This window comes from Scyliorhinus canicula, chromosome 8, assembly GCF_902713615.1.
Source record: "Scyliorhinus canicula chromosome 8, sScyCan1.1, whole genome shotgun sequence".
NCBI lineage: Eukaryota > Metazoa > Chordata > Chondrichthyes > Carcharhiniformes > Scyliorhinidae > Scyliorhinus > Scyliorhinus canicula.
In genome coordinates this window covers 140,147,201-140,170,180 of record NC_052153.1, presented here as the reverse complement: position 1 = coordinate 140,170,180, position 22,980 = coordinate 140,147,201, and the positions used below count along the sequence as shown (strand labels likewise).

Below are 22,980 nucleotides of genomic sequence, written 5' to 3'. Positions count from 1 at the left end.
CTTCCATTTCTACCTTTATTTCCTCTCTTGTGTCTCCCCACTCAGGTTCCCATCTTCCTGCCACTCTAGTTTAAACCTTCCATAACGACCCTAGCAATTACCCCTGTGATGATATTGGTCCTGGACCGACTGAGGTGCAGTCCGTCCTTCTTGTACAGGTGAATCTTTCACAGAATCTGTCCCAATGCCTCAGGAATCAAAATCCCTCCTTCCTATATCATCTCTCCAGCCACTCACCTGGTCTATTCTTGCATTCCTGCTCACGCTAACATGTAACACTTGGATTAATCCTGACCAGTAACATCTATGATCCTGGCACCAGAGATGCAACATGCCAACCTGGCCACTTGTGGTGCCACAGACCTGGATCTTGCTGCATTCCACTGAGAAACCACCTTCCTCAACAGAATCTACCAAAATGCATCACCTCGCACTTATCTGGGTTAAATTCCATCTGCCATTTCTCCGTCCAATTTTGCAGCCTCTCTATATCCTGATGTATTCTCTGATAATCTTCATCACTATAGAACATAGAACAGTACAGCACAGGCCCTTCGGCCCTCAATGTTGTGCCGAGCCATGATCACCCTACTCAAACCCACGTATCCACCCTATACCCGTAACCCAACAACCTCCCCCATTAACCTTACTTTTTTTATAGGACACTACGGGCAATTTAGCATGGCCAATCCACCTAACCCGCACATCTTTGGACTGTGGGAGGAAACCGGAGCACCCGGAGGAAACCCACGCACACAGGGGGAGGACGTGCAGACTCCACACAGACAGTGACCCAGCCGGGAATCGAACCTGGGACCCTGGAGCTGTGAAGCATTTATGCTAACCACCATGCTACCCTGCTGCCCCTATCTGCAATGCAATGCCAGCTATCTTAGTATCATCTGCAAACTTGCTAATCAGACCCGCTACATTTCTTCGAAATCATTTATATATCTTACAAACATATATTACATATGAACATACGAATTAGAAGAATCTATCCAGCAGATTAGAATCTAATTCAGCCTTAAATATTCTTTGTTTTTTAATATTTTTATTGGGTTATTTATTTTTTTGCAAATAACGCAACAAACACATTTTCAATCCAAAACAGGTACAGTATAGAGCAAATATAAGAACAAAAATAAATTTTCCCAATAATACAAACAGGCTCTATCCCTAACAGCTGGTGGTGTCTAGATCTTTAAAAATGGAGATAAACGATTGGCACCTCGGGCAAAATCTCTCAACTGAACCCCTGATAGTAAATTAAATGATTTCCAAATGCAAAAAAGAAATCAAGTCCCCTAACCAGTCAGAGGCACTAGGCAAAGCAGGAGACCTCCAACCAAGCAGTATCCGCCTTTGTGCTCCATGTTATCAATGAGGCAAAGGTGATAATGTCCACCTCTATCCAGAGGGAATTGCTCGAGAGTTCAAAACCCCAAATATGGCCGTCAGCGGGCATGGCTGTAAATTTAGTTGCAGAACATTACACAAGCCCAGAAGCTTGCGAGTCTGGGGCAGGACACAAAAAATATGCACGTGATCTTTGGGGGCAAGCGAACTGCGGTCACATCTGGTCTCAACATTCAGAAAGGACCCTCTTGATCTTGGTCAAGTGTGTTCTATGTAGCACTGAATTAGGCTCCACCGGCCACATGAGGACACGGAGTTGACCGTGTATGGGGCCTCTCTCCAAACCTCACTAGTGAGTGCAGGGCCCAGTTCACACTCTCATTTCACCCTCACCTGTTTAGTGGGGAGTGATCAGATGTGAGAATGTGGCCATATAGGTCTGAGATAGACCCACCGCCTGGCCAGGCCGAGGAAAGAATCCTGTCCAGTAAGGTGGAGTCGGAGGAAAGGCATGAAAAACCTCATGGGTAAAATCGCGAAAGTAGCAAAAGGACTGAGCTGTGCAATTTAAATTCATTCACTAGTTCTCTAAAGCTGGCAAACCTCCCCTCTATGACTATGAACAGGTTACCAAAGAGCTCGAGTCCCTTCAATTTCTACAAATTAAAGTCCAGCCCTGAACATAAGAAAAGATGGTTGTTACAGATGGGAGCCAGTGAAGACAAGGACAGGAGTTAAAAAATTTGTCGGAACTGTTTCCAGATTCTAAGAGAGGAGACCACCGGGTTCGAGGAAAATCTAGTGGGAGAAAAGGGCAATGGTACAGTAAGTATGGCTAGGAGAGTGGATGTAGTGGAAGACTGAGTCTCTATTTGGCCCTAAATTGAATCGAGATCACTGATCCACAGTAAGAATTTTTGGATATTGGTGGCCCAGTAATAAAACAATAGGTTTCGGAGGGCCAGGCACACTGTCTGTCTTTCCCTCTGGAGTAGAGCGCTGCGGATTCTGGGATTTTTGTCCGCCCAGATAAAGGTGGATAACAATTTGTTAAGCTTGATTTAAAACACACAGGGGGGAAGTGGGAGGTCTGATAGGGGCACCACTAAGAGGGAACCACAGATTTGCGCCGGGAAATACAGGAGGGGGATTCCAGAGCTGGCAGAGGGCGGGTATTAGACAACTGAGGGACTTGTTTATAGAGGGGAGGTTTGCGAGCTTGGGAGAGCTGGAGGAGAAATTTGGGCTCCCCCCGGGGAACACGTTCAGGTACCTCCAAGTGAAGGCATTTGCCAGACGACAGGTAGAGGGGTTCCCCGCGCTTCCCGACAGGGGGGTGAGTGATAGGGTGCTATCAGGGGTCTGGGTCGGGGAGGGGAAGATCTCGGACATCTATAAGATTATGCAGGAGGTGGAGGAGGTACCAGTAGTGGAGCTGAAAGATAAGTGGGAGTTAGAGCTGGGGGAACAGATAGAGGACGGGACATGGGCAGACGCCCTGGAGAGGGTCAACTCGTCGTCGTCATGTGCGAGACTAAGTCTCATTCAATTTAAGGTACTGCATAGAGCCCACATGACGGGGACAAGGATGAGTCGGTTTTTCGGGGGTGAAGACAGGTGTATTAGATGCTCGGGAAGCCCTGCGAATCATGCACATATGTTTTGGGCATGTCCGGCACTGGAGGAGTTCTGGAAGGGGGTGGCAGGGACGGTGTCGAGAGTGGTGGGGTCCAGGGTCAAGCCAGGATGGGGACTTGCGATCTTCGGGGTTGGGGTGGAACCGGGGGTACAGGAGGCGAGGGAGGCTGGAATATTAGCCTTTGCGTCCTTGGTGGCTCGGAGGAGGATCTTGATTCAGTGGAGGGACGAAAGGCCTCCGAGTGTTAACACCTGGTTAAACGACATGGCAAACTTCATCCAATTGGAAAGGATCAAATTTGCCCTGAGGGGGTCGGTGCAGGGGTTTTTCAGGCGATGGCAACCCTTCCTAGACCTCTTAGATCAGAGATAGAAACTGAGGCCGTGACAGCAGCAACCCGGGAGGGGAGGGGGGGGGGGAGGGGGGACAACGATGAAGGAAGTACGGTAGCGGTGGTGGCACGGGCAAGGCCTGCCCGAGGACACTGCCAGAAATGATAAGTTGGTCTGACTGTCGGTTCGCCGGCGGGGGGGTGGGGGGGGGGGGGGGGGGGGGGGGGGGGGGGGGTGGGGTGGGGGGGACGCGCGAGTAGGGGGTGGGGGGGACTTCTTTTTTGTTAAGTAGGGGGGTTTGACTTTGTTTTGTTATAATTTAAATGTAAATGTAGGGGGGGTTAAAATGTTTGTACTTTGAAAAATTTCTTCAATAAAAATTATTTAAAAAAAAAGCTTGATTTAAAACAAAACGTATTTGGGCAGGAAAATGGGGAAGCATAAAAAGAAAAGTCTAGGGAGTATGTTCATTTTTATTGCTTGAAGGAAGGTTGTTCAATCTCTGTCGGTCCTTTCTACCATTGTTAATCAGGCTGGAATAATTTTGTGGAATGAGGCCCAATTGTGGGCCACACTGACCACTACGGAACAAAAACTTGCACTGGAGAGGTGAAAGGGTAATGTGCCCAAATGGGCTTTTCTCCAAAATGCAGGGGCTGGGGGGAACATTTACTCATACCTAGATTTAATTTATTGCCCAAGAAGGAGCCAAAAGTATTCAGTGTATTAATTATGCCACTAATGGAAAGAATTGGGTCTGTAATATATAAAAGTAGGTAATCTACAACAAGGTACCCGATGCTCTACCCTGTCCCAATTAATGCCCCTCCATTGATAGGAAGCTCTCAAGGCTACAGAGAGAGGCTCTATTGCCAGGGTGAATAAAAGTGGGGAGAGTGGGCAGCTCTGTCTAGTGCCCCTACTCAAGGGGAAATAGTCTGAACATAAATATTTGTGTGAGCGCTGGCAGTAAGGGGCATTGTACAGTAAATGAATTCATAAGACACATTTTTTGCCAAACCCAAACCTTACAAGAATCTGAAACAAAAAGTCCCATTCTATCCTTTCAAATGCTTTCTCTGTGTCTAAAGATACTATCACCTCTGGTTCGGGTGCAGGAGAATATGACATTCAAAAGGCGACATAAATTTGCTGATAACTGACGGCCGTTTACAAAACATGGGCGAAATTCTCCGATCCGCTGCAGGGTCAGAGAATCGCCCGGGACCGGTGAAAGTCCCACCCCGCCGTGGCCGGAATTCTCCGCCACCCGGGAATTGGCGGGGGCGGGAGTCGTGCTGCGCCGATCGGCGAGCCCCCTGCGGCGATTCTCCGCCCATGATGGGCCGAAGTCCCGCCGCTGAGAGGCCTCTCCCGCCGCCGTGGTTTCAGCCACCTCTGGTGGCGGCGGGATTGGCGGCGCGAGCGGGCCCCCGGGGTCGTGGGGGGGGGGTGCAGGGCGATCGGGTGCCCCCACGGTGGCCAGGCCCGCGATCGGGGCTCCACCATGGTGGAGGCGGAAGAGAACCCCTCCTACCGCCAGGGGCATGGCCATTTTAATCATCAGGAGTCCAATTTCTTGCATGCGCCGGTGCGTCAGCTACCGCTGACATCACCACCGGCGCATGCAAGAACCGCGAAGGCCTTTCGGCCAGCCCCGACACCGGCTGGCGGGTGTCAAAGGCCGTTGGTGCCGGTTTTGGCGCCAGTCGGCGTGGCGCCTACCACTCCGGTGCGGGCCTAGTACACCTCAATGTGAGGGCTTGGTCCCTAAAGGTGTGGAGAATTCCGCACCTTTGGGGAGGCCCGATGCCGGAGTGGTTGGCGCCACTCCGCTACGCCGGGACCCCCCTCCCCGCCGGGTAGGGGAGAATCCCGTCCCATGTTTGGTCTCAGAAGTTATGATTAGAAGGCAAGATTCCAACTGGAGTGCTAGAACCTTAGCGAGCAGCTTAACGTCTGCATTTAATAGCGAGATGTGTCGCCGTGAACTGCAATCGGTCGGGGTCTTGTCCTTCGTGAGGAGCAAGGAAATAGAGGCTTCAGTATGGGTTGGAGGCAATGAACTGCGAGATGAGGACTCGCTGAGCATGTCTAACAGTTATCCCGAGAATTTCTTATAAAACCCGGTAGGAAAGCCATCTGGGCCGGAGGCCTTAGTATTCTGCATAAGATCAATGCACTTTAGAATCTTGTTGGTGAGTCCAACTCTCAACTCTTGACTGTTTCACAAATCGGATGGGCAGGCTGTCCAGAAAATCAGCCTTATCAACTTGTCTGTGGGAGACTCAGATTTGTACAGGGCACAGTAGTAGGATGTAAAAGCCGCATTGATCTGGAGAGGAGCAGCAACGAGGTTGCCGTCCGGGTTGGGTATCTAGGGGATCTCACAGGAGGCCGATTGATGTTTAAGTTGGTTTGCTAAAAGACGACTGGACTTCTCCATATTCGTACAAAGTACACCTGAAGCGCAGACATTCGGCCTTGTTGGTGGTCAGTAGCTCAGACTGGGACAGCAACTTTTGTCTGCTTGCATGTAATTCCAGTGTGGTCTACCTCTAAAATGTAGTCCACCAGCCTGTGCTGCTCTAATTTCTTCATCTTTAACTTCATCTTAAGAAATAATTTCCCCCGAAGAATGGCCTTAAGGGGACCATTAAATTTAATGTAGCCATCATTAGATGTAGACAGGTGTTCGCAACGTTTCTTATCTGCCATCAAAGTAGCATCGAACCTCCAGAACAGACGTTGGATGGGGCCGGACTCCAGCACAGATCAACAAAGTGTGGGGCTTGGTCAGAGAGTACAATTGCTGAGTATTCAGCTGCCACTATCGATGGGAGGAGAGCCCTATCCAGAATGAAAAAATCAATGCGAGAGTACATATTGTGAACATGAGAGAAAAAGGAAAAATCTATGTCATTCATTGCAAAAAAACGTCAGGGATCTGTCTACTCCTTGCATCTGAGCCATGAAGGAAGACAGTCTTGGCCACCCTTGATGGGACAAAACATTTGGGTTTTGATTGATCCAATTTTGGGTCCAGATCACAGTTCAGGTCGCTTCCTAAAATACGATCATGTGTGTCGAGGTTGGAGAGGGAAGACAACAAAGAGTTGATTAAATTTGTATCATTCTAATTAGGGGCAGAGATGTTGATCAGAACTACTGGGATATTCAATAGGGAGCAGCATATAATTATATATCGACTGTTTGGCCACAATATGAGATGAGGAAAATTGGACTCCTGATGATTAAAATGGCCATGCCCCTGGCCCTGCTTATAAAACTAGAATGAAAAACTTGCTCAACCCGACTTATTTAACTTAGAGTGCCACGAGGGTGACTTAAAGTCGTCCCAACTAGTAATAACAAAAAAAAGGAAAATAGGTTATTGTAAGAAGCATACAATAGAAATTTCTCCTACACAACGAAGGTCATCACGAATACACCTAAACAACAGACCTGAAAAGAGCCATCGAGCCGATTAAACAGAGCACAAATTGTACTTCTGGACAAATGAGTCTATATCGTCCGACGAGTCAAAAAGATAGTCCTTTTTACGGAATGTTACACGAAGGCGGGCTGAATAGGTCATCCCGAAGTGTACTCCATTCTTGTACAGGGAAGATTTATCTTTGCTAAAGGTGGTTCTTTTCTTGGCTAAGTCTGCACTCATGTCCTGGTATAATCTGATGGAGTGGCCTTATGGCATTCTCTTGCCCATCAAACCACCAGCTTATTCTCCTTAATGCTGTGAAACCTTGTGCTTGCAGCATTAGGAGGATCTCCAGAGCCAGGCTTGGGTCGGAGCGAATGGTGGGCCCGGTCTAATTCTGGGAGAGATGGCAGTATGTCCACACCCACCATTTTGTGGAACTGGTCTGAGAAACACTGAGCAGGGATGTGGCCTTCAGTCACCTCCGGCAACATGAACATTTTGCCTTCAGGATCTGTTCTCCAGGTCATCCAGCTTGGATGCATGTCATGTTATCAGTGATCAAAGTGGCAAGGTCAGGCTCCAAGGAGGTGATTCTGTCACTATGGTCAGACAATGCAGTCTCCATGTCCTTGAATGTAGTTCCTTGTGCTTCGACGGTCTAGCTGCCTGGTGATCTCGAGAATTGAACAAATAGGAGCCAAGGCCTCCATGATTAATCTTTGAAGATGCAAAGTCAAACATTGTAGATATTTTTGGGAGTTCAACCGCCAAGATTTTGGTGAGTGCTTTGGACCTTATTGGAGTGGCTGGGGAAGAAGTCACGATCTTGCCTCCAGTTGAATCGTGGGAGGATTCAGAGTCTGAGTTAGTCATCGAAATTCGGGCCAATTTTTGTTTCAGCTTTGCCTCTCCTAGGCATCACAGAGATGAGGACACTCTATCCAGATAGAGTCGAAATGTCAGGTTTGCAGCAGGCGCCACCTCGTGCATCTTCCCCTCACATCGCGCCGCCGGAAGTCCTTAAAAATATTCGATGACCATGCCTCCACCACTTTCTGGTGTAGTAATATTGTAAATATAAACTCAGTTTCTCCAAATTTACCCAGGTTTTTGATTTCAATTTAATACTTCCACTGTTTCGAAAAACATCTGGATATTGTTTTTAAATCAGCATTTAAGGCCAACTCCAATGATCTTTAGATGTGTTTTGTCCAAGAATGATCGACCAATGGATATATCCCTACTTTTCACTCAGTTTAGGTGGATAGAATGAAAGAAAAGCAACTTGTGTGCCTTTCCAAACCAGCTTGTTACCCTTTTGTCTGTTATACTGTTCTGACATTGGACTGGAACCAATTTTTTTATCAAAGCTGGTTAAATTGTTTCAACCAATTCCTGGGATATTACCACAAAACCAATTAGTGATTACTGTACTGACTCCATGTTAACCAGGACAATCCTGGAACTCCCTTCTTAATTGGACTGTGGGTGTACCTACACCACATGGACAGCAGTGGTTCAAAAAGGCAGCTCACTGCCACCATCTTGTGGGTAATTCGAATGGGCAATAAATGCTGACTGGCCAGCGGTGGCCACATTCCATGAACAAATAAAAAAAAGGAAAGGCAGTAAATTTAATACCTGTGCAGTAGTCCTTACCATCTCTTGTTTGACAATTGGTAGTATTCAAAACCCAGTCCAGTTTGCTTTATTTCCTTAAAATTAGTTAACCTCAGACTGGAATGGGTGGATTGTTTTACAAGGAAAGGCTAGACAGGCTAGGCTTTTATCTGCTGGAGTTTAGAAGAATAAAAGGCACCTCGATTGGAACATTTAAGATCCTAAGTGGTCTTGACAGGGTGGATGTGGAAAGAATGTTTCCTTTTGTGGAAAAATCTAGAACTAGCGGCAACTGTTTAAGACTGAGATGAGAAATGTTTTCTCTCAGGGTTGTGAGTCTTTGTTACTTATATCCTGAAAAGGCATTGGAAGCAGGACCTTTAAATATTTTTTACGCCAGAGGTAGATCAATTCTTGATAAGCAAGTGGGTGAAAACTTTTTGGGGGTAGGTGAGAATGTGGAGTTACGGTTACAATTAGATTTACTACGATATTGAAAGGCAAAGCTATCTGAAGGGGCCAAGTGGCCTACTCCTGCTTCTAATTCATACGTAAACCCAGAGCTCAAGCTACCGCAGCTGATGACACATCCTGCACATTTGGTTATCAAAAACATGGGAAGTGTCCTGGAATTCATACATCCTGCTTTATGAACTCTACAGTTCAAGTTGTCCTGCCATTCCTCTGTATGTGAGACTATTCAACTACTACTTAAATAAAAACTCGCAGCTACTTGTGAATGAGCTGCTTCTAATTTTATAGGAAGATTAACTGTAATTTTTTACTTAACTCTTCTGATCTGGTGGGCGAGCAGGGCGGCCACAGCAAGAAGAGCTCCCGCCGGTGGCCACGATTTGCGGTGATTTCAGGGAAATCCCCGAGTCTTCATGCGCCCCCCGACTCTCGTCGGCCTTTGGGACCGTCACGAGCAGCCAGCGGGCGGGTTTAAAAGCCGGCGAAGAACCCCGCGCGGGCGATGGGGGCTGAGGCGCTGGGCCCAGCGCAGCGTCGAGGTCAGAGCAGCGGGGGCGGAGCTACAAGGAGGCCGAGGCGGCAGGCCTGAGGCCAGGGCACGAAGTAGGTAGGGTGCTCCACATCGGATGGCTCCCACCTAGGAGGAAGAAAGAAGGCTGAAGCCTGGTCCCAGGGAAGCTCTGAGTGAATGTAGAGGAGAAAGAAAGAAGGTTTAAGGAAGTTTGGTGAAAGTTTTTTTTCTCTCCCCTTTTTTCAATAAAAAAAGAACAAATCAGGTTGATGAAGGACAGGAGGGTGGAGGGGGAGAGAGGAGAAAAGAAAGAAAATAAAAAACAATAAGCCGCTAAAGGATGCGAAAAGCAGCGTCGAAGAAAGGAGGAAACGCGGGTTCGCCGCTGAAGGAGAAGACGAGCAAAAGTGTTGACCGGATGGCGGAAATCGAACTGCAAGGCGGGGCCGCACTACTTACGGTGGAGAAGATGACCGAGGTGATGGCGGTGGAGCTGCAAAAACAGTTTGCAAGGCACATGGAGGCCTTGAAGAAGGAGACGGCGGTCGCATTGAAGTCATTGGTGAAGGAGGCAATCGCCCCAGTGAGGTTGTGGTGGCAAAGGCATCGGCCAAGGTGAGAGAGCAGGGCGAGAAGATGAAGGAAGTGGAGGAGGCCGTGTTACGACACAGCGACCAGGTCACCTCGATGGGGGACGAGCTGCGGAGGGTGGTGGAGGTTAACAGAGGACTCCGAGCAAAGCTTGAAGACTTGGAAAACCGCTCAAGGCGGCACAATTTGAGAATTGTGGGCTTGCCCGAAGGGACAGAGGGCCCAAGGCCAACACAATACTTCGCTAAGAAGTTGGCAGAGCTGATGGGGGAGGGTGAGAACCCCTCCCGGTACGAGCTAGACCGAGCTCATCGGTCATTAAGGCCGAAGCCCAAAGTGAACGAGCCGCCAAGGGCAGTAATTATCTGCTTCCATAAGTTTTGCATGAAGGAGAAGGTATTAAGCTGGGCGAAGCAGAAGCGTGAGGTGCTGTGGGATGGTACTGCGGTTCAGAGCTACCAGGACTTGACGGTGGAGTGGGCAAAAAGATGAGCGGCATTTGGGCAAGTGAAGGCGGCATTGTACAAGAAGGGGGTGCGATTTGGTATGGTGTACCCGGCGAAGTTGAGGGTAACGTGTAACACCAAAGACTTTTATTTTGAGACAGCGGAAGCGGCTGAGGCGTTCGTGAGGGCAGAAGGCTTGGGACAGACATGAAGAGCTGAACTGGAAGAGAGACTGTGGACTGTGTTTGAGCAGCTGGAAAATATATAAATGTTGCAACTTTTTACTGATTTGTATTGTGTAATTTACTTCTCTTTGCATTGTTATGGAGGTAAAGTTAATGGTGGGTTGATTGGCGTTCTGTGTTGCGACGGTTAAATGTTATGTTACTGAATTGTAGGGGTTGGATTGTTGGGTTTGTTTTGTTGTTTCTTTCTCTGGGACTGGGTGGAAGGGGACGATATGTCGTGGCGGGGGGAGCCACCCGCACTGGCTAACTAAAGTCAGCTAGTGAACGGAGGTGAGGTGAGAGAAGGGCTGCGGACGTTGGAGCCTGGATAGCATGCTTCAATGGGCCTACAAGGCGAGCGAGAGGGGGGTAAGGGATGGAAGTTGGGGATGTTGTTTCAGGGGGAAATGTAGGGGGGTTCTTGGGAGGGGGGGGAAGGGGTTCGATATTAACAATGGACAGGGACGAGTCAGGCATATGGGACAGGGCCCGGTGGTATGATGATGGTAGATAAGAAAGGTGGGGGAGGGGTGGGGGGGGGGGGGGGGGGAGAGAGAGAGAGAGAGAGAGACCCCCAGTAAGGATAGTCACGTGGAACGTGAGAGGGCTAGGAGGTCCGGTCAAGGGTGCTTGCGCATCTTAAAAGTTTGAAAGCCGATGTGGCAATGCTGTAGGAGACTCACTTGAGGGTGAAGGACCAGGTGAGACTTAAAAAGGGCTGGGTTAGCCAAGTGTTTTACTCTGGATTTGAAGGGCTCGAGGGGTAGCGGTGTTGGTCAGCAAAAGGGTACTCTTCCAGAGGAGAAGGTGGTGGCAGATCAGGGGGGTAGATATGTGATTGTGACAGGGGCGCTGGAGGGGAGATTAGTGGCGCTGTTAAGTGTATACGGTCCCAACTGGGACGATGTGGGATTCGCGAGGAAGGTGTTTGGGGCCATTCCCGACTTGGACACACATGAGCTGATTGTGGGGGGGGACTGGAACTTGGTGTAGGAGCCAAGGTTGGACAGATCACGGCCGCGATCGCTGGTCCCATCAGGAGGGGGCGAAGGCACTGGCTGGGCTAATGGTGGAAATGAGAGGGGTGGACCCTTGGAGGTTCCTGCACCCAAGGGAACGGGAGTACTCGTTTTTCTCAGCAGTCCATAAGGTATACTCGCGGATCAACTTTTTTGTGGTGAGAAAGGCTTTGCTGGCTGGAGTCAAGGGGTCGGAATACTCTGCAATTGCAGTGTCAGATCACGCTCCGCATTGGGTGGATATGGTACTGGTGAAGGGGGTAGCGCAGAGACCGGGGTGGAAACTGGATGCGTGGCTTTTGGGGAACCAAGTATTCTGTGAGAAAATTGAAATGGTAATTAAGGAATATGTAGGTTTCAACTGTACGGGTGAGGTGTCGAAGGCAGTGGTCTGGGAGGCTCTAAAGGTGAGGGGTGAGGTAATTTTGTTTAAGGCCAGGTTGGACAAAGAGGAGAGGTTGGAGCGGCAGAGGGTAATAGATGAGATGTTGGAGATAGATAGGAGTTATGCAAAAGATGGGGACCCAGCGAAGCTGGAAAAGAGGAAGGAATTACAGGCAAGCTTTGACCGACTGTCCACCAGGAAGGCGGTGCACCAACTGAGACGAGCTAGGGGTGCAATTTATGAACATGGACATAACGTATGTTAGCAGGTCAGCTCCAGAGGGAGGCAGTGGCAAGGGAAATTCTTCAGGTGAGGGATAGGGCAGGGGAGTTGGTGGTGGTTCCGGAGCCAATTAACAAGGTTTTTGAGAAGTTTTATGAGATGTTGTACAGGTCAGAGCCACCCGAGGGAGACCGTGAGATGCAGGAATTTCTAGATGGGTTGGAGTACCCGAGGCTAGGGGAGGGGGACAGGGCTACATTAGAAGGAGCAATAATGGAGCAGGAGATAAAGGATGCGATTGGGAGGATGTAGTCGGGGAAGGTGGCAGGGCCGGATGGGTTTCCGGTGGAATATTATACAAAATTCCAGGATAAGTTGGCACCCCTGATGGTTGGGATGTTTGAGGAGGCGATAGGGAAGGGAGTGCTGCCACAAACCTTGGGACAGGCATCGATTTCACTGTTGCTAAAAAAAAGATAAGGATCCGACGGAGTGTGGGTCGTATAGGCCCGTATCACTTCTGAATGTGGACGCAAAAGTATTGGCAAAGGTACTGGTGGGTAGGCTGGAGTGCCTCCCGAAGGTGATAGGTGAGGAACAGACGGGGTTCGTGAAAGGGAGGCAGCTGTTTTCGAACATTAGGAAGGTTTTGAACGTCGTTATGGCGGAATGGAAGGAAACCGAGGTGGTTGTGGCATTGGATGCCGAGAAGGCGTTTGATCGGGTAGAATGGGGGTACCTGATGACAGTGCTGGAGCGGTTTGGGATTGGACTAAGATTTATGAACTGGGTAAAGCTATTACATCAGGAGCCGAAGGCGAGTGTCCGCACAAACAATATCAGTTCGAGATACTTTTCTCTCCACCGTGGGACGAGACAGTGATGTCCTATGCCCCCCCTGCTGTTTGCACTTGCGACTGAGCCATTGGCCATTGCATTAAGAAGTTCAGGAGCATGGAAAGGAATAGTGCAGGGGGAGATAGAGCATAGGGTGTCCTTATATGCTGACGACTTGCTGCTGTATGTGTCGGAACCAAGTGCATCGATAGGAGGAATATTGGAGCTACTGTGATTATTTGGGTCTTTCTCGGGGTACAAGCTGAACCTGGACAAGAGTGAGTATTTAGTGGTGTCTCGGCCGGGGGTGGGAGCAGGGGTGGGGGGGCTGCCATTCCGTAGGGCAGGGATTCACTTTAGGTATCTGGGGGTGCAGGTTGCCCGGGAGTGGGGGAGGCTTCGCAGGTACAACATCACTAGTTTGGTGGGGAGAGTGAAAGCCGATCAGGCAAGGTGGGATGGTCTTCCCCTGTCACTGGCAGGTCGGGTACAGGCAGTTAAAATTGATGTGTTGCCACGATTTCTGTTTATTTTTCAATGCCTACCGATTTTCCTGCCAAAGTCTTTTTTCAGGGCGATCGAGGGAAGGATTACCTCGTTCATATGGGGAGGGAAGGTGGCCAGAGTGAGAAAGGTGCTGCTACAGAGGGGAAGGTAGGCAGGGGATTTGGGTCTCCAGAACCTAATGTACTACTACTACTGGGCGGCGAATGTGGAGAAGGTGCGGAGCTGGGTCAGAGGGGTTGAATCACAGAGAGTTTGTGCAGGGGGTCGGGGCTGAAAGCACTAGCAACAGCGCCGCTCCCGATAGCGGAAATACTCAGGGAGTCCGGTAATAATAGCTTCATTGAAAATCTGGAGGCAGTTTCACCAACACTTCGGGTTAGGGGGAGGGTCAAGGGAAATGCCGATTCGGGTGAACCACAGATTTGAGCCAGGGAGGTGGGATGGAAGTTTTCGGAAATGTGAAGAGAAGGGGATTAAGACACTAAAACATTTCTTTCTTCGGGGTCGTTTTGCAGGATTGAGGGAGCTGGAAGCAAAGTATGGGCTGGATCAGGGAAAAGTGTTTTGATACATGCAGGTTCAGGATTTTGCCAGAAAGGAGATACAGAGCTTCCCGGAGGAACCAGCCTCCACATTGCTGGAGGAGGTGCTGACGACAAGGGGACTGGAGAAGAGGGTAGTGTCAGCAGTGTACGGAGTTATTTTGGAAGAGGATAAAGCACCACTGGAAGGGATCAAAGCAAAGTGGGAGGAAGAGCTGGGAGAGGTTATAGAGGAGGGGTTCTGGTGTGAGGTGCTCCGGAGAGTGAATGCCTCCACCTCATGTGCGTGGTTGGGGCTGATACAGCTGAAGGTGGTATATAGAGCGCACCTCACAAGGGCGAGGATGAGCCAATGTTTTGAAGGAGTAGAAGATGTGTGTGAGCGTTGGGGGAGGGGGGGGCGCTAATCACGTTCATATATTTTGGTCCTGACCAAAGCTAGGGGAGCACTGGAAGGAAGTTTTTAGGGTAATTTCCAAGGTGGTGCGTGTGAAACTGGACCCGGGTCCCCGGGAGGCCATATTCAGGATGTCGGACCAGCCAGGGTTGGAAACGGGTGCGGAGGCAGATATCAGAGCCTTCGCCTTGTTGATCGCCCGAAGGCGGATCCTGCTGGGATGGAGAGCAACCTCTCCACCCTGTGCCCTGGCGTGGTGGTGGGACCTCTTGGAATACTTGACCCTTGAGAAGGTTAAGTTCGAACTGAGGGGAAGCTCAGAGGGGTTCTACAAGTCATGGGCACTATTTATTATGCACTTTCAAGAACTGGATAACATCGAACATTAGTTGGGGGGGAGGGGGGCTGTGTATATTAAGAATGACTATGGGTAATCCCTGATTCCTTTTTGTCATTTGTTTATGTAAACATGCGGGCTGATGTTTGGGGGTTGGTGGGAGGATGGGATCGTTGTTATTGTTATGGGGTTTGACATATCTGTTGCTGATTATTGTTTATTGTTGGTGGGTGTAAATTTGGGAGAAAATGTGAAAAAGGAGAATAAAAATATTTTTTTTAAACTCTTCTGATCTTAAAATACTTAGATTATTAGCTTCCTTTCTGTTTCTCTATACCCTGGCATGTTTGTTCTAGCTCCTTTTTAAAAAAAAATCTGATTTCATGGCGTTCTTTTTGAATCCCTACTCTGTACCCATTCCTTTATATTGTGACATCTGAACCCCAGCTCTGGTCCTTCCTATTCAGCCGTTAATCTCTTAGCATACTCTTTCGTTAAATTAAGCAAGTAAATTAGCATTGTGTAATAAATTGTTGGATGAGTCTTTCATGTGTTGGTAACCATATCTGATGCCATGCATGTCTTTTTCAGCATGTCTTGAAAAAACTTCTGGCGATTACAGAACTGTTGCAGCAGAAGCGAAACCAGTATTCTGCATCTAATAGGTAGCAGCCTTCCTGTTCCGAGAATTCTGCATGGATTTACATGTCCCAAATTTGTCAGAGGGCAACTCATAGCAATCTCACTTTCTTTTGTTTCTTCTGAGATAACACCCAGATCCAACATTCCTTCTAGAGTGTGAACTATGCAACAGAAAAACAGCTGGTTGATGTTTGTATCAGTAACTTAGCCATTTGTGCAGGCCACCTTTTACACTTCCTTCTCTGAACCAATCACTAGCTGCTGAGCCTTGATGTACCAGTCATCTTTCACAAAGCTAGGTGAATCCACAACATAGACTTTTAAGGTGTTTAATATTTCAAGTTGCCAAAGTTCCCGAGATCTATCCAGAGCTGCAGTTTGAAATGCCAGTCAACTGACAAGATGAAGAAACAAGTTGAACTACTTGTGTTTGTTATAACTGGAGTATGGACTGTAAAGTGTTTATACTGAAGTTTCTGACTGACTACTTTTATGGAATCGATTGCATACATCGTTAATCTCTGGTTATATTGACAGTTTGTTGGAAATGTCTTTAAATACCAAGGTTCCTCACTAAAGACTGGTTATTTTATACTCTAGAAAAGAACTCTGCAACAAGCATTCACTGCATGACGAATGTGCGGAGAGATGACAGCATTTGTTGTGCCACTAATTTTGATCAGTTTAATTACACTGTATGATTGGTTGAGTCTTCCATCAAAACCAATAGTGAGAAAAGCTCTGTTAAAGTTACTTAATCAAAAGCTTTGTATGTATAATGTTTACAGATGTAAACAAATTCAATAGTTGAATAAATTTATTGATCATTGTATTGGAAATGCATGCACTTATTAAACCATTTTGTAAAGTAGCCTGTTACTTTGATTTTTTTGTTTCAATAAATGAACAGCAGTGTTGAAACCAACACCAATTCAAACCCATTCAGTTAATCTATTTTAATGACTTTGAACTTTAGCTACCAGTCAAAACTTTATCAGGGAGAAATATGGTAAACTATGTTGAATTGTGAAGTAAATATTGTTTCTACTACTTGTTTAAATACAACTATTTAGCTATTCAATCTATTTCTCCCCTTCTGCCACTTACAAACTAGTTAAATGTTTGATGGCACTATTCAAAGACACAGGAATGCTGCCCAAGATCCTGGCCCATAGTTATCCCTTACTTGGGAATTTGGATGTAAATTACATTACAACAGTGGCTATCAGTCTTCTGTGCCACCCCCCTGCCCCTCACAATTTTTCATTGTGTTTGGTCTGTTCATTTGAATGTGAGATGCCTTTACATTTTTTTGCACAGCTGTGCACACAGTATCTTAGAGGGGTGAACTTGTGAGCAGCCTGTATTTATGAGCTACCTCCACAATTACTGCATGGTCTGAAGCTTACAAGGAACACTGATCCAGCCAATTCAATTCATTCAATAAACAGCTGAACATACTTGATCCAGCAAAATCTATTGGCTCAGATAAACTCACAGCTGTACAGTTCCAAAACTAGCCACGTAGTCAAGCTGTCCCATTGTAGCTATAACATAGCACCTCCCCAACAATGCGGAAAATTTACCTTGTCCACAATAGTACTGCGAACTAAAAACAGCGCAAACCCACCTGTCTACTCTCGATCAGTAAAATGATGAAAGGTGTCGTCAACATCGGTATGAAGTGAAAACTTACCAATGCTCAGTTTGGATTTGGCCAGGGTCACTCAGTCAGACGTAATTGTAACCTTGGTCCGAACAGAGCTGAATTCCAGAGATAAAGCGAGAGTGACTGCTCTTGACATCAAGGTAGCATTTGACTGAGTGGCATCAAGAAACCCTAGTAAAATTGAATTCAGTGGGAATTGATGAAAAAGATCCACTGGAGTCATCTTTTGGCATAAAAGAAGGTGGTTGTGGTTGTTGGAGACCCAGGACATCGATTCCTTGGCAGTATCCTAGGCCAAATTATCTTACGCTGCTTCATCAATGAACTTCCCTCTAACATAAGTTCAGAAGTGAGGATGTTTGATGGAGATTGCAGTGTTTGGCACCATTCTTAACTCAGATACTGAAGCAGTCTGTGCCCACCTACAGCAAGATCTGGACAACATTCAGGCTTGGGATGATAATTGCAAGTAACGTTTTTGCCACATACGTGCAGAGATCATCTCCCCTGGACAGTCAAAGGCATTATTAATATCAATATCCTTGAAATGTAACTGGGCTAGTGACATGAATATTACAAGAGCAGGTCAAGAGGCTTGGAATTCTGGCAAGTAACCCATCTTTTGAACCCCAGCCTCCAAAATGTATAAACCATCTATTTATAGTACACCCCACTTGTCTGGATGAATATTGTGCAACACAACAAACTCAACACCATTGGGTCAAGCAGCCCATTTTTCTGGTCCCCATTCACCATCCCCCTCTACTACCGGTGCACAATATCTATGCACTAGAACAACTTGCCAAGGCTTCTTTGACAGTACTTTCCAAACCTGCAACCTCTACACCATGAAGAACAATGGTTCATGGAGCATCAGTATCTGCAAGTTCCTTCCAAGCCACAGACCACCGTGACTTGGAAATATATTGCTGTTCCTTCACTGTCACTGAGTCAAACTGGAATGTTCTCTTAACAGTGCTGTTGGTGTACCTATACCACAAGGATTTCAGCAATTCAAGAAGTCAGCTCATCACCACCTTCTCAAGGGAAATTAGAGATAGGCAAAAATGTGGTCTTGTCAGTGATGCCCAAATTCTACGAACAATTTTTTTAAAGACGTGACTACTTCAAAAGTATAATTGGCTATAAAACCTACTTCAGAAAGGCACTGTACAAATGCAAGTTTATTTCACTCATTCCATTTATGTACATGCATTTAATGTTTTTCATGTTGGTTTTATGGTAGTTCAAAAAACACATTGTCCAAGTATTTTAAATCATGTATGCTTTTATTCCTATGTTAACTGTTGATGGTTAAACATGTGGAGTTTGTTTATCTGTATTATGATTTCTTCTACAACACTGGTTTAAACTGAGATTAAAAGCTAATTTACTGCAAGATTAATCATCTATGAAAATGTAAAGGTGGCAGTTGACAAATTTACATCTGCAATTTCCATTATAGATGTGGCCAATGAAATTTATATTGAAGTTCACAATATTACGAAGTAGTAAATATTCATAGGATATTTTTATTATCTATGTACATGAATTGAATGTAGTGTAATATGTTCATAGAATAGTTACAGGATTGAATGATGTAGACAATGATGTAACAGTAACATCAGCAATCGTGCCAGAGACTGTACAGCAGATGGACTAGTCAGCACTTGAGAAATATGTGCCTACTTAGCTCATCATGTATATAATGTACATAGTGTAAATAAACCAGTTTGAAGTAACTACCTGAGTCAGACTACAATCTCTCCAGATAAGATAGGCCTCTCAACCCATAAATACTGAAAGCAGTATCAGGCAAAGAACATTATAATTAAAAGCCAGGTCACATTTATGGTTAACTGACAAACTGATGCAAACTCAGTTTTGGAGTTGACACATCTGTGTTAAGATTCTGTACGCTATCCAAAATGTTAAAACTGCAGTATGCAAAACCTTTAATGAGAAAAGAGAACTTCTCAATGCATTTTCATAATATATTTGCCCTGTATACTCAGTTTATTTTTAATTATAGACCTAATTTTATTACCATGTGACTCACAGGACCTATTACTGAAAATACAGCCCTATTTCCCCATCCCCAATGTGTGATTGAACCGCCAGCAAAGTGTAGAAACAGAACGTTTTGGCACAGGACAAGGCTATTTGGCATAACATGTCTGTGCCAGCCAAGAAACAACGACCAGCCTAATATAACTTACAGCTCTTGGTCCTTAGCGTGTATATTACAAAACTTCAAGTGTTTATCTAACTACATTTAAATACGATGAGGAATTTTCCCTCTACCAACCTATTAGGCAGTCCACATACCCACCATCCTCTGGATGAAAAGTTTCACAACTCCCCTCCAATTCTTCTACTTTAAATCTATACCCCTAATTATTGTCTGATCTGCTAAAGGGAATCTGTCTTTCAAGTTACTCTATCTGGGCCCCTTATTATCTTATACACCTTAACTATTATTGTTCTACCTGTTAAGGGAAATATGTCTTTCTAAGTCACTCTATCAGGGCCTCTTATTATTTTTTGCACCTTAACAAAGTTTCCTCTCAGCCTCCTCTCTTCCAAAACCCATCCAATCTTTTTCTTTGTAACTAAAAGTCTACAGTCCTGGTAACATCCTGATAAGTGTACCCTCTCCAGTACAATCTAATTCTTCCTGTTAATTGACCAAAACTGTATACAGTAGTCTAGGTGCAGTCTAAGAAGTTTTTTGTACATTTCTACAATATCCTTCCGGTTCTTATATTCTATGACTGTGCTAATAAGGCATCTTGTATGCTTGCCTAATGACCTTAGAAGACTTTAGTTTAGACGGGCCGCATGGTCGGCGCAGGCTTGGAGGGCTGAAGTAGCTGTTCCTGTGCTGTACTTTTATTTGTTCTTTGTTCTTATCTACCTGCCCTGCTACCTTCAGGGATCTGTGAGTATGCATTTCTATGCCCCTCTACACTACTCAGTATTTTATCGTTTATTATGCATATCCTTGCCTTTTTTGCCCTCCCAGATGCACTTCTCCAAATTGAATTCCACTTGGCACTTTTCAGCCCACCAGACCAGTCTATTAATTTTTTTTTTTGCAATCTACAGCTCTCTTCCTCAGTATCAACCACACAGCCATTTTTTTTGCATTAATCATATCCCTACATTTATGTCCTGATCATGAATATATAATCAATCGGGAAAGGAAGGAACCTATTACTAAGCCCTGCAGGGTCCCACTGGGAACCGCTTTCCAGAAAACACAAAATACCATAGCCTTCTTGCCACAACCAATTTGGGATGAATTTGCTATTTTTCTTTGGATCACATGGCCTTTTTTATGATGAGTCTCCTCTGAGGATTGGAAAATGACGGTCACAGCCTCTGCTGTTTTCTCCATTCTCATAACAGCCTCGGGTAAATTTCATCCAGCCATAGCAATTTGTCTACTTCAAAGATACTAGATCCCTTAATATTTTCTCTCCATCAATCCCATCCAATATTTCATACTTAACTGCAATGTCTGCATCATTCCCCTCATTTCTAAATACAAAGTATTCATTAAGAACCATGCTCACATTTTCCATACACTGGTCATCTTTTTTGTTCTCGAACAGACCCTACATCTAGCTATCCTCTTGCTCTTTATGCATCAGAAAACATCTTTGAGTTTTCCTTACCAAAATTTTCATGCAACCTCTGCTTTCCAAGTTTACTTTTTAAATTCCCCTGCTTTCCTAATTTACTTTTAATTCACACCTATATTTTCTATACTCCTTGGCATTCTGCCGTATTGAGCATTCAGCATCAAACATCTATATATATTTTTGCCTTATCCTAACCTGTATTCTCCTCAACATCCAAGGGAGACCCACACTTTTTCTTTGTGGGATCATTTGTTCTGAGCTTCACTATCTTCTCCCAAATATCTCAAACTGCTGAGAGACTGGTTTAGTTTCAAGATGATTTTCAACCCACTTTTACTGAATCGCATCTCAGCTTTACAGAATTGGCCTTTACAACTGGGGCAAGATTCAACCAAAAATTTATGTGTCATTTTGGATGTTTGGCGGGGTGCATTGCACTGGCTTTTTGGGTCAGATCCACAATGCTATTCACCACACTTTGGGCTTTGGAGAGTTTCTCCCTGGTCAAGCCAACACTCAGAACTTTTGGGGGATAATCGCACCCTAAGCTAATCTGTAGCGGGTTTTTCAGGGAGTTTCCTGCTGCTGAGTTCCCGCCTCTTTTTAAGGACACATAGGGCACGATTCTGTGCTGTGCTGTAGTGATCGGGAATTGCCACGGGTTTCCCAGCGCTCATCCCACCGAAGCCGGCAGCACTATTCAACGTTATTTGCTGCACTTAATGAGACCTCACTGGCTTCTCGCCCCAAATGCCGGCTCGCCAGTTGATTCACCAGGATCGCGCTCGCCAGCGCTAACAACATCGAACAGCACTTAGGCTGCACCTGCTCAGCCAACCCCCATCCAGCTCACAACAATGGCGCCGAGGAGACCATTCCCAAAATTCGGGGATGCTGACCTGGGGAGGCTCCTGGTCGCGGGGCAGGGCAAGAGGGATGTCCTGTTCCCCCGAGGGTCCCGGAGGGTGAGCCACAAGGCAGCCAGTGCTGCCTGGGATGAGGTGGCGGCAACAGTCAGCTCGGGCAGCGTGACCAGGAGGACTGACCTCCAGTGTTGGAAGAAGGTCACCGACCTACACCGGGCAGCACGAGTGAGTAGACACCAACATCAAACCCCCAAGGGAGCATCCCCCCAGGCGACTGCCAACCCACCCTCCACTCCCCACCCCCTTCAACACTCCCTCCACCCAGCCCTTCAACCCTCCCTGAACCCCAAATCTCCCTTCACACAGAGCTGTGAACCACGCGTGTGGCTAACGATGCCTGCTGTATGTCCCCTCAGGAAAAGTTCTCCCATAATTGGTGGGAGAGAGCCCAGACTGACGGTGAGGTGCCGGGCCTGAGAATTCTCACCTCCTTCGAGGAGTGGGGCTGTGGAGGTGACCGGTGTGGCCGAGGACAGGGCGATCACCCACGCGGAGGCTGGCGGACAACCAGGTTCCAACCGGAGGACCTGTCAAACCTGAGTAGATTGCCTTACTGACTGACTCAACTGTTACACTGACCACATGTCCAGTCTTCTGCAGGTCCAGCAGCCGACGGCACCGGCCCATCCCGGGTGGCCTCCTTCCCCGACTTCGAGGAGAACACCTTGGAGAGTTCCGAGAATGCAACTGTTATAGTCGTGGGCACAGCTGTCATCCGCACCCTCCATCAGCGCAGATCGCTGCCTCAATGAAATGAGCCCAGGTTGACACTCAGTGCACCCTCTTCCCGGTCAGTACCCATAGGGCCCTGGTGTTCACCTTGGGATGGAGGGGAAGCTGGTTTGGGCCCCGGCTGCCCCTGCATGATCTGGCTCTGCCAGCCCTGGGGATTCCCCATAGTCAGCACTATAGTGTTGACACCCTCGGCGATGCTCCTCAATGTGGAACAAATCCTCCAGTAACCGGGCTATGCTCTGCAGTGCCTCAGCCATGCCTACCTGCCACTGCGACAAGCTCTACAGCATCTCGTCCATTCCCATCTGAGAGCGGAATGTTTCCCACAGAATCCCACAAGGTTAGCCGAGTGCTGGGTGACATCCCCCAGTGAGGCAGACATACTGCCAAGACCTTCAGCCATGGTCGTCACCGACTGCGCAACACCTTCACTCATGGTGTTGACGCCGTGCTCCAGGCTCTCCATGGCGGTCG

The 22,980-nt window shown here is 47.0% G+C and overlaps 1 protein-coding gene across 1 annotated transcript in view; it reads left to right on the top strand.

The window, feature by feature from the left end:
- Positions 1-18,940, top strand: part of rasa1a (RAS p21 protein activator (GTPase activating protein) 1a) — a 285,109-nt gene extending 266,169 nt beyond the window's left edge. Inside the window, 1 exon segment of the mRNA XM_038805349.1 lies at positions 15,479-18,940. Within this exon segment, the coding sequence (XP_038661277.1) occupies positions 15,479-15,556 (78 nt within the window). The 3' untranslated portion in view covers positions 15,557-18,940.
- Positions 18,941-22,980: the final 4,040 nt, after the last annotated feature.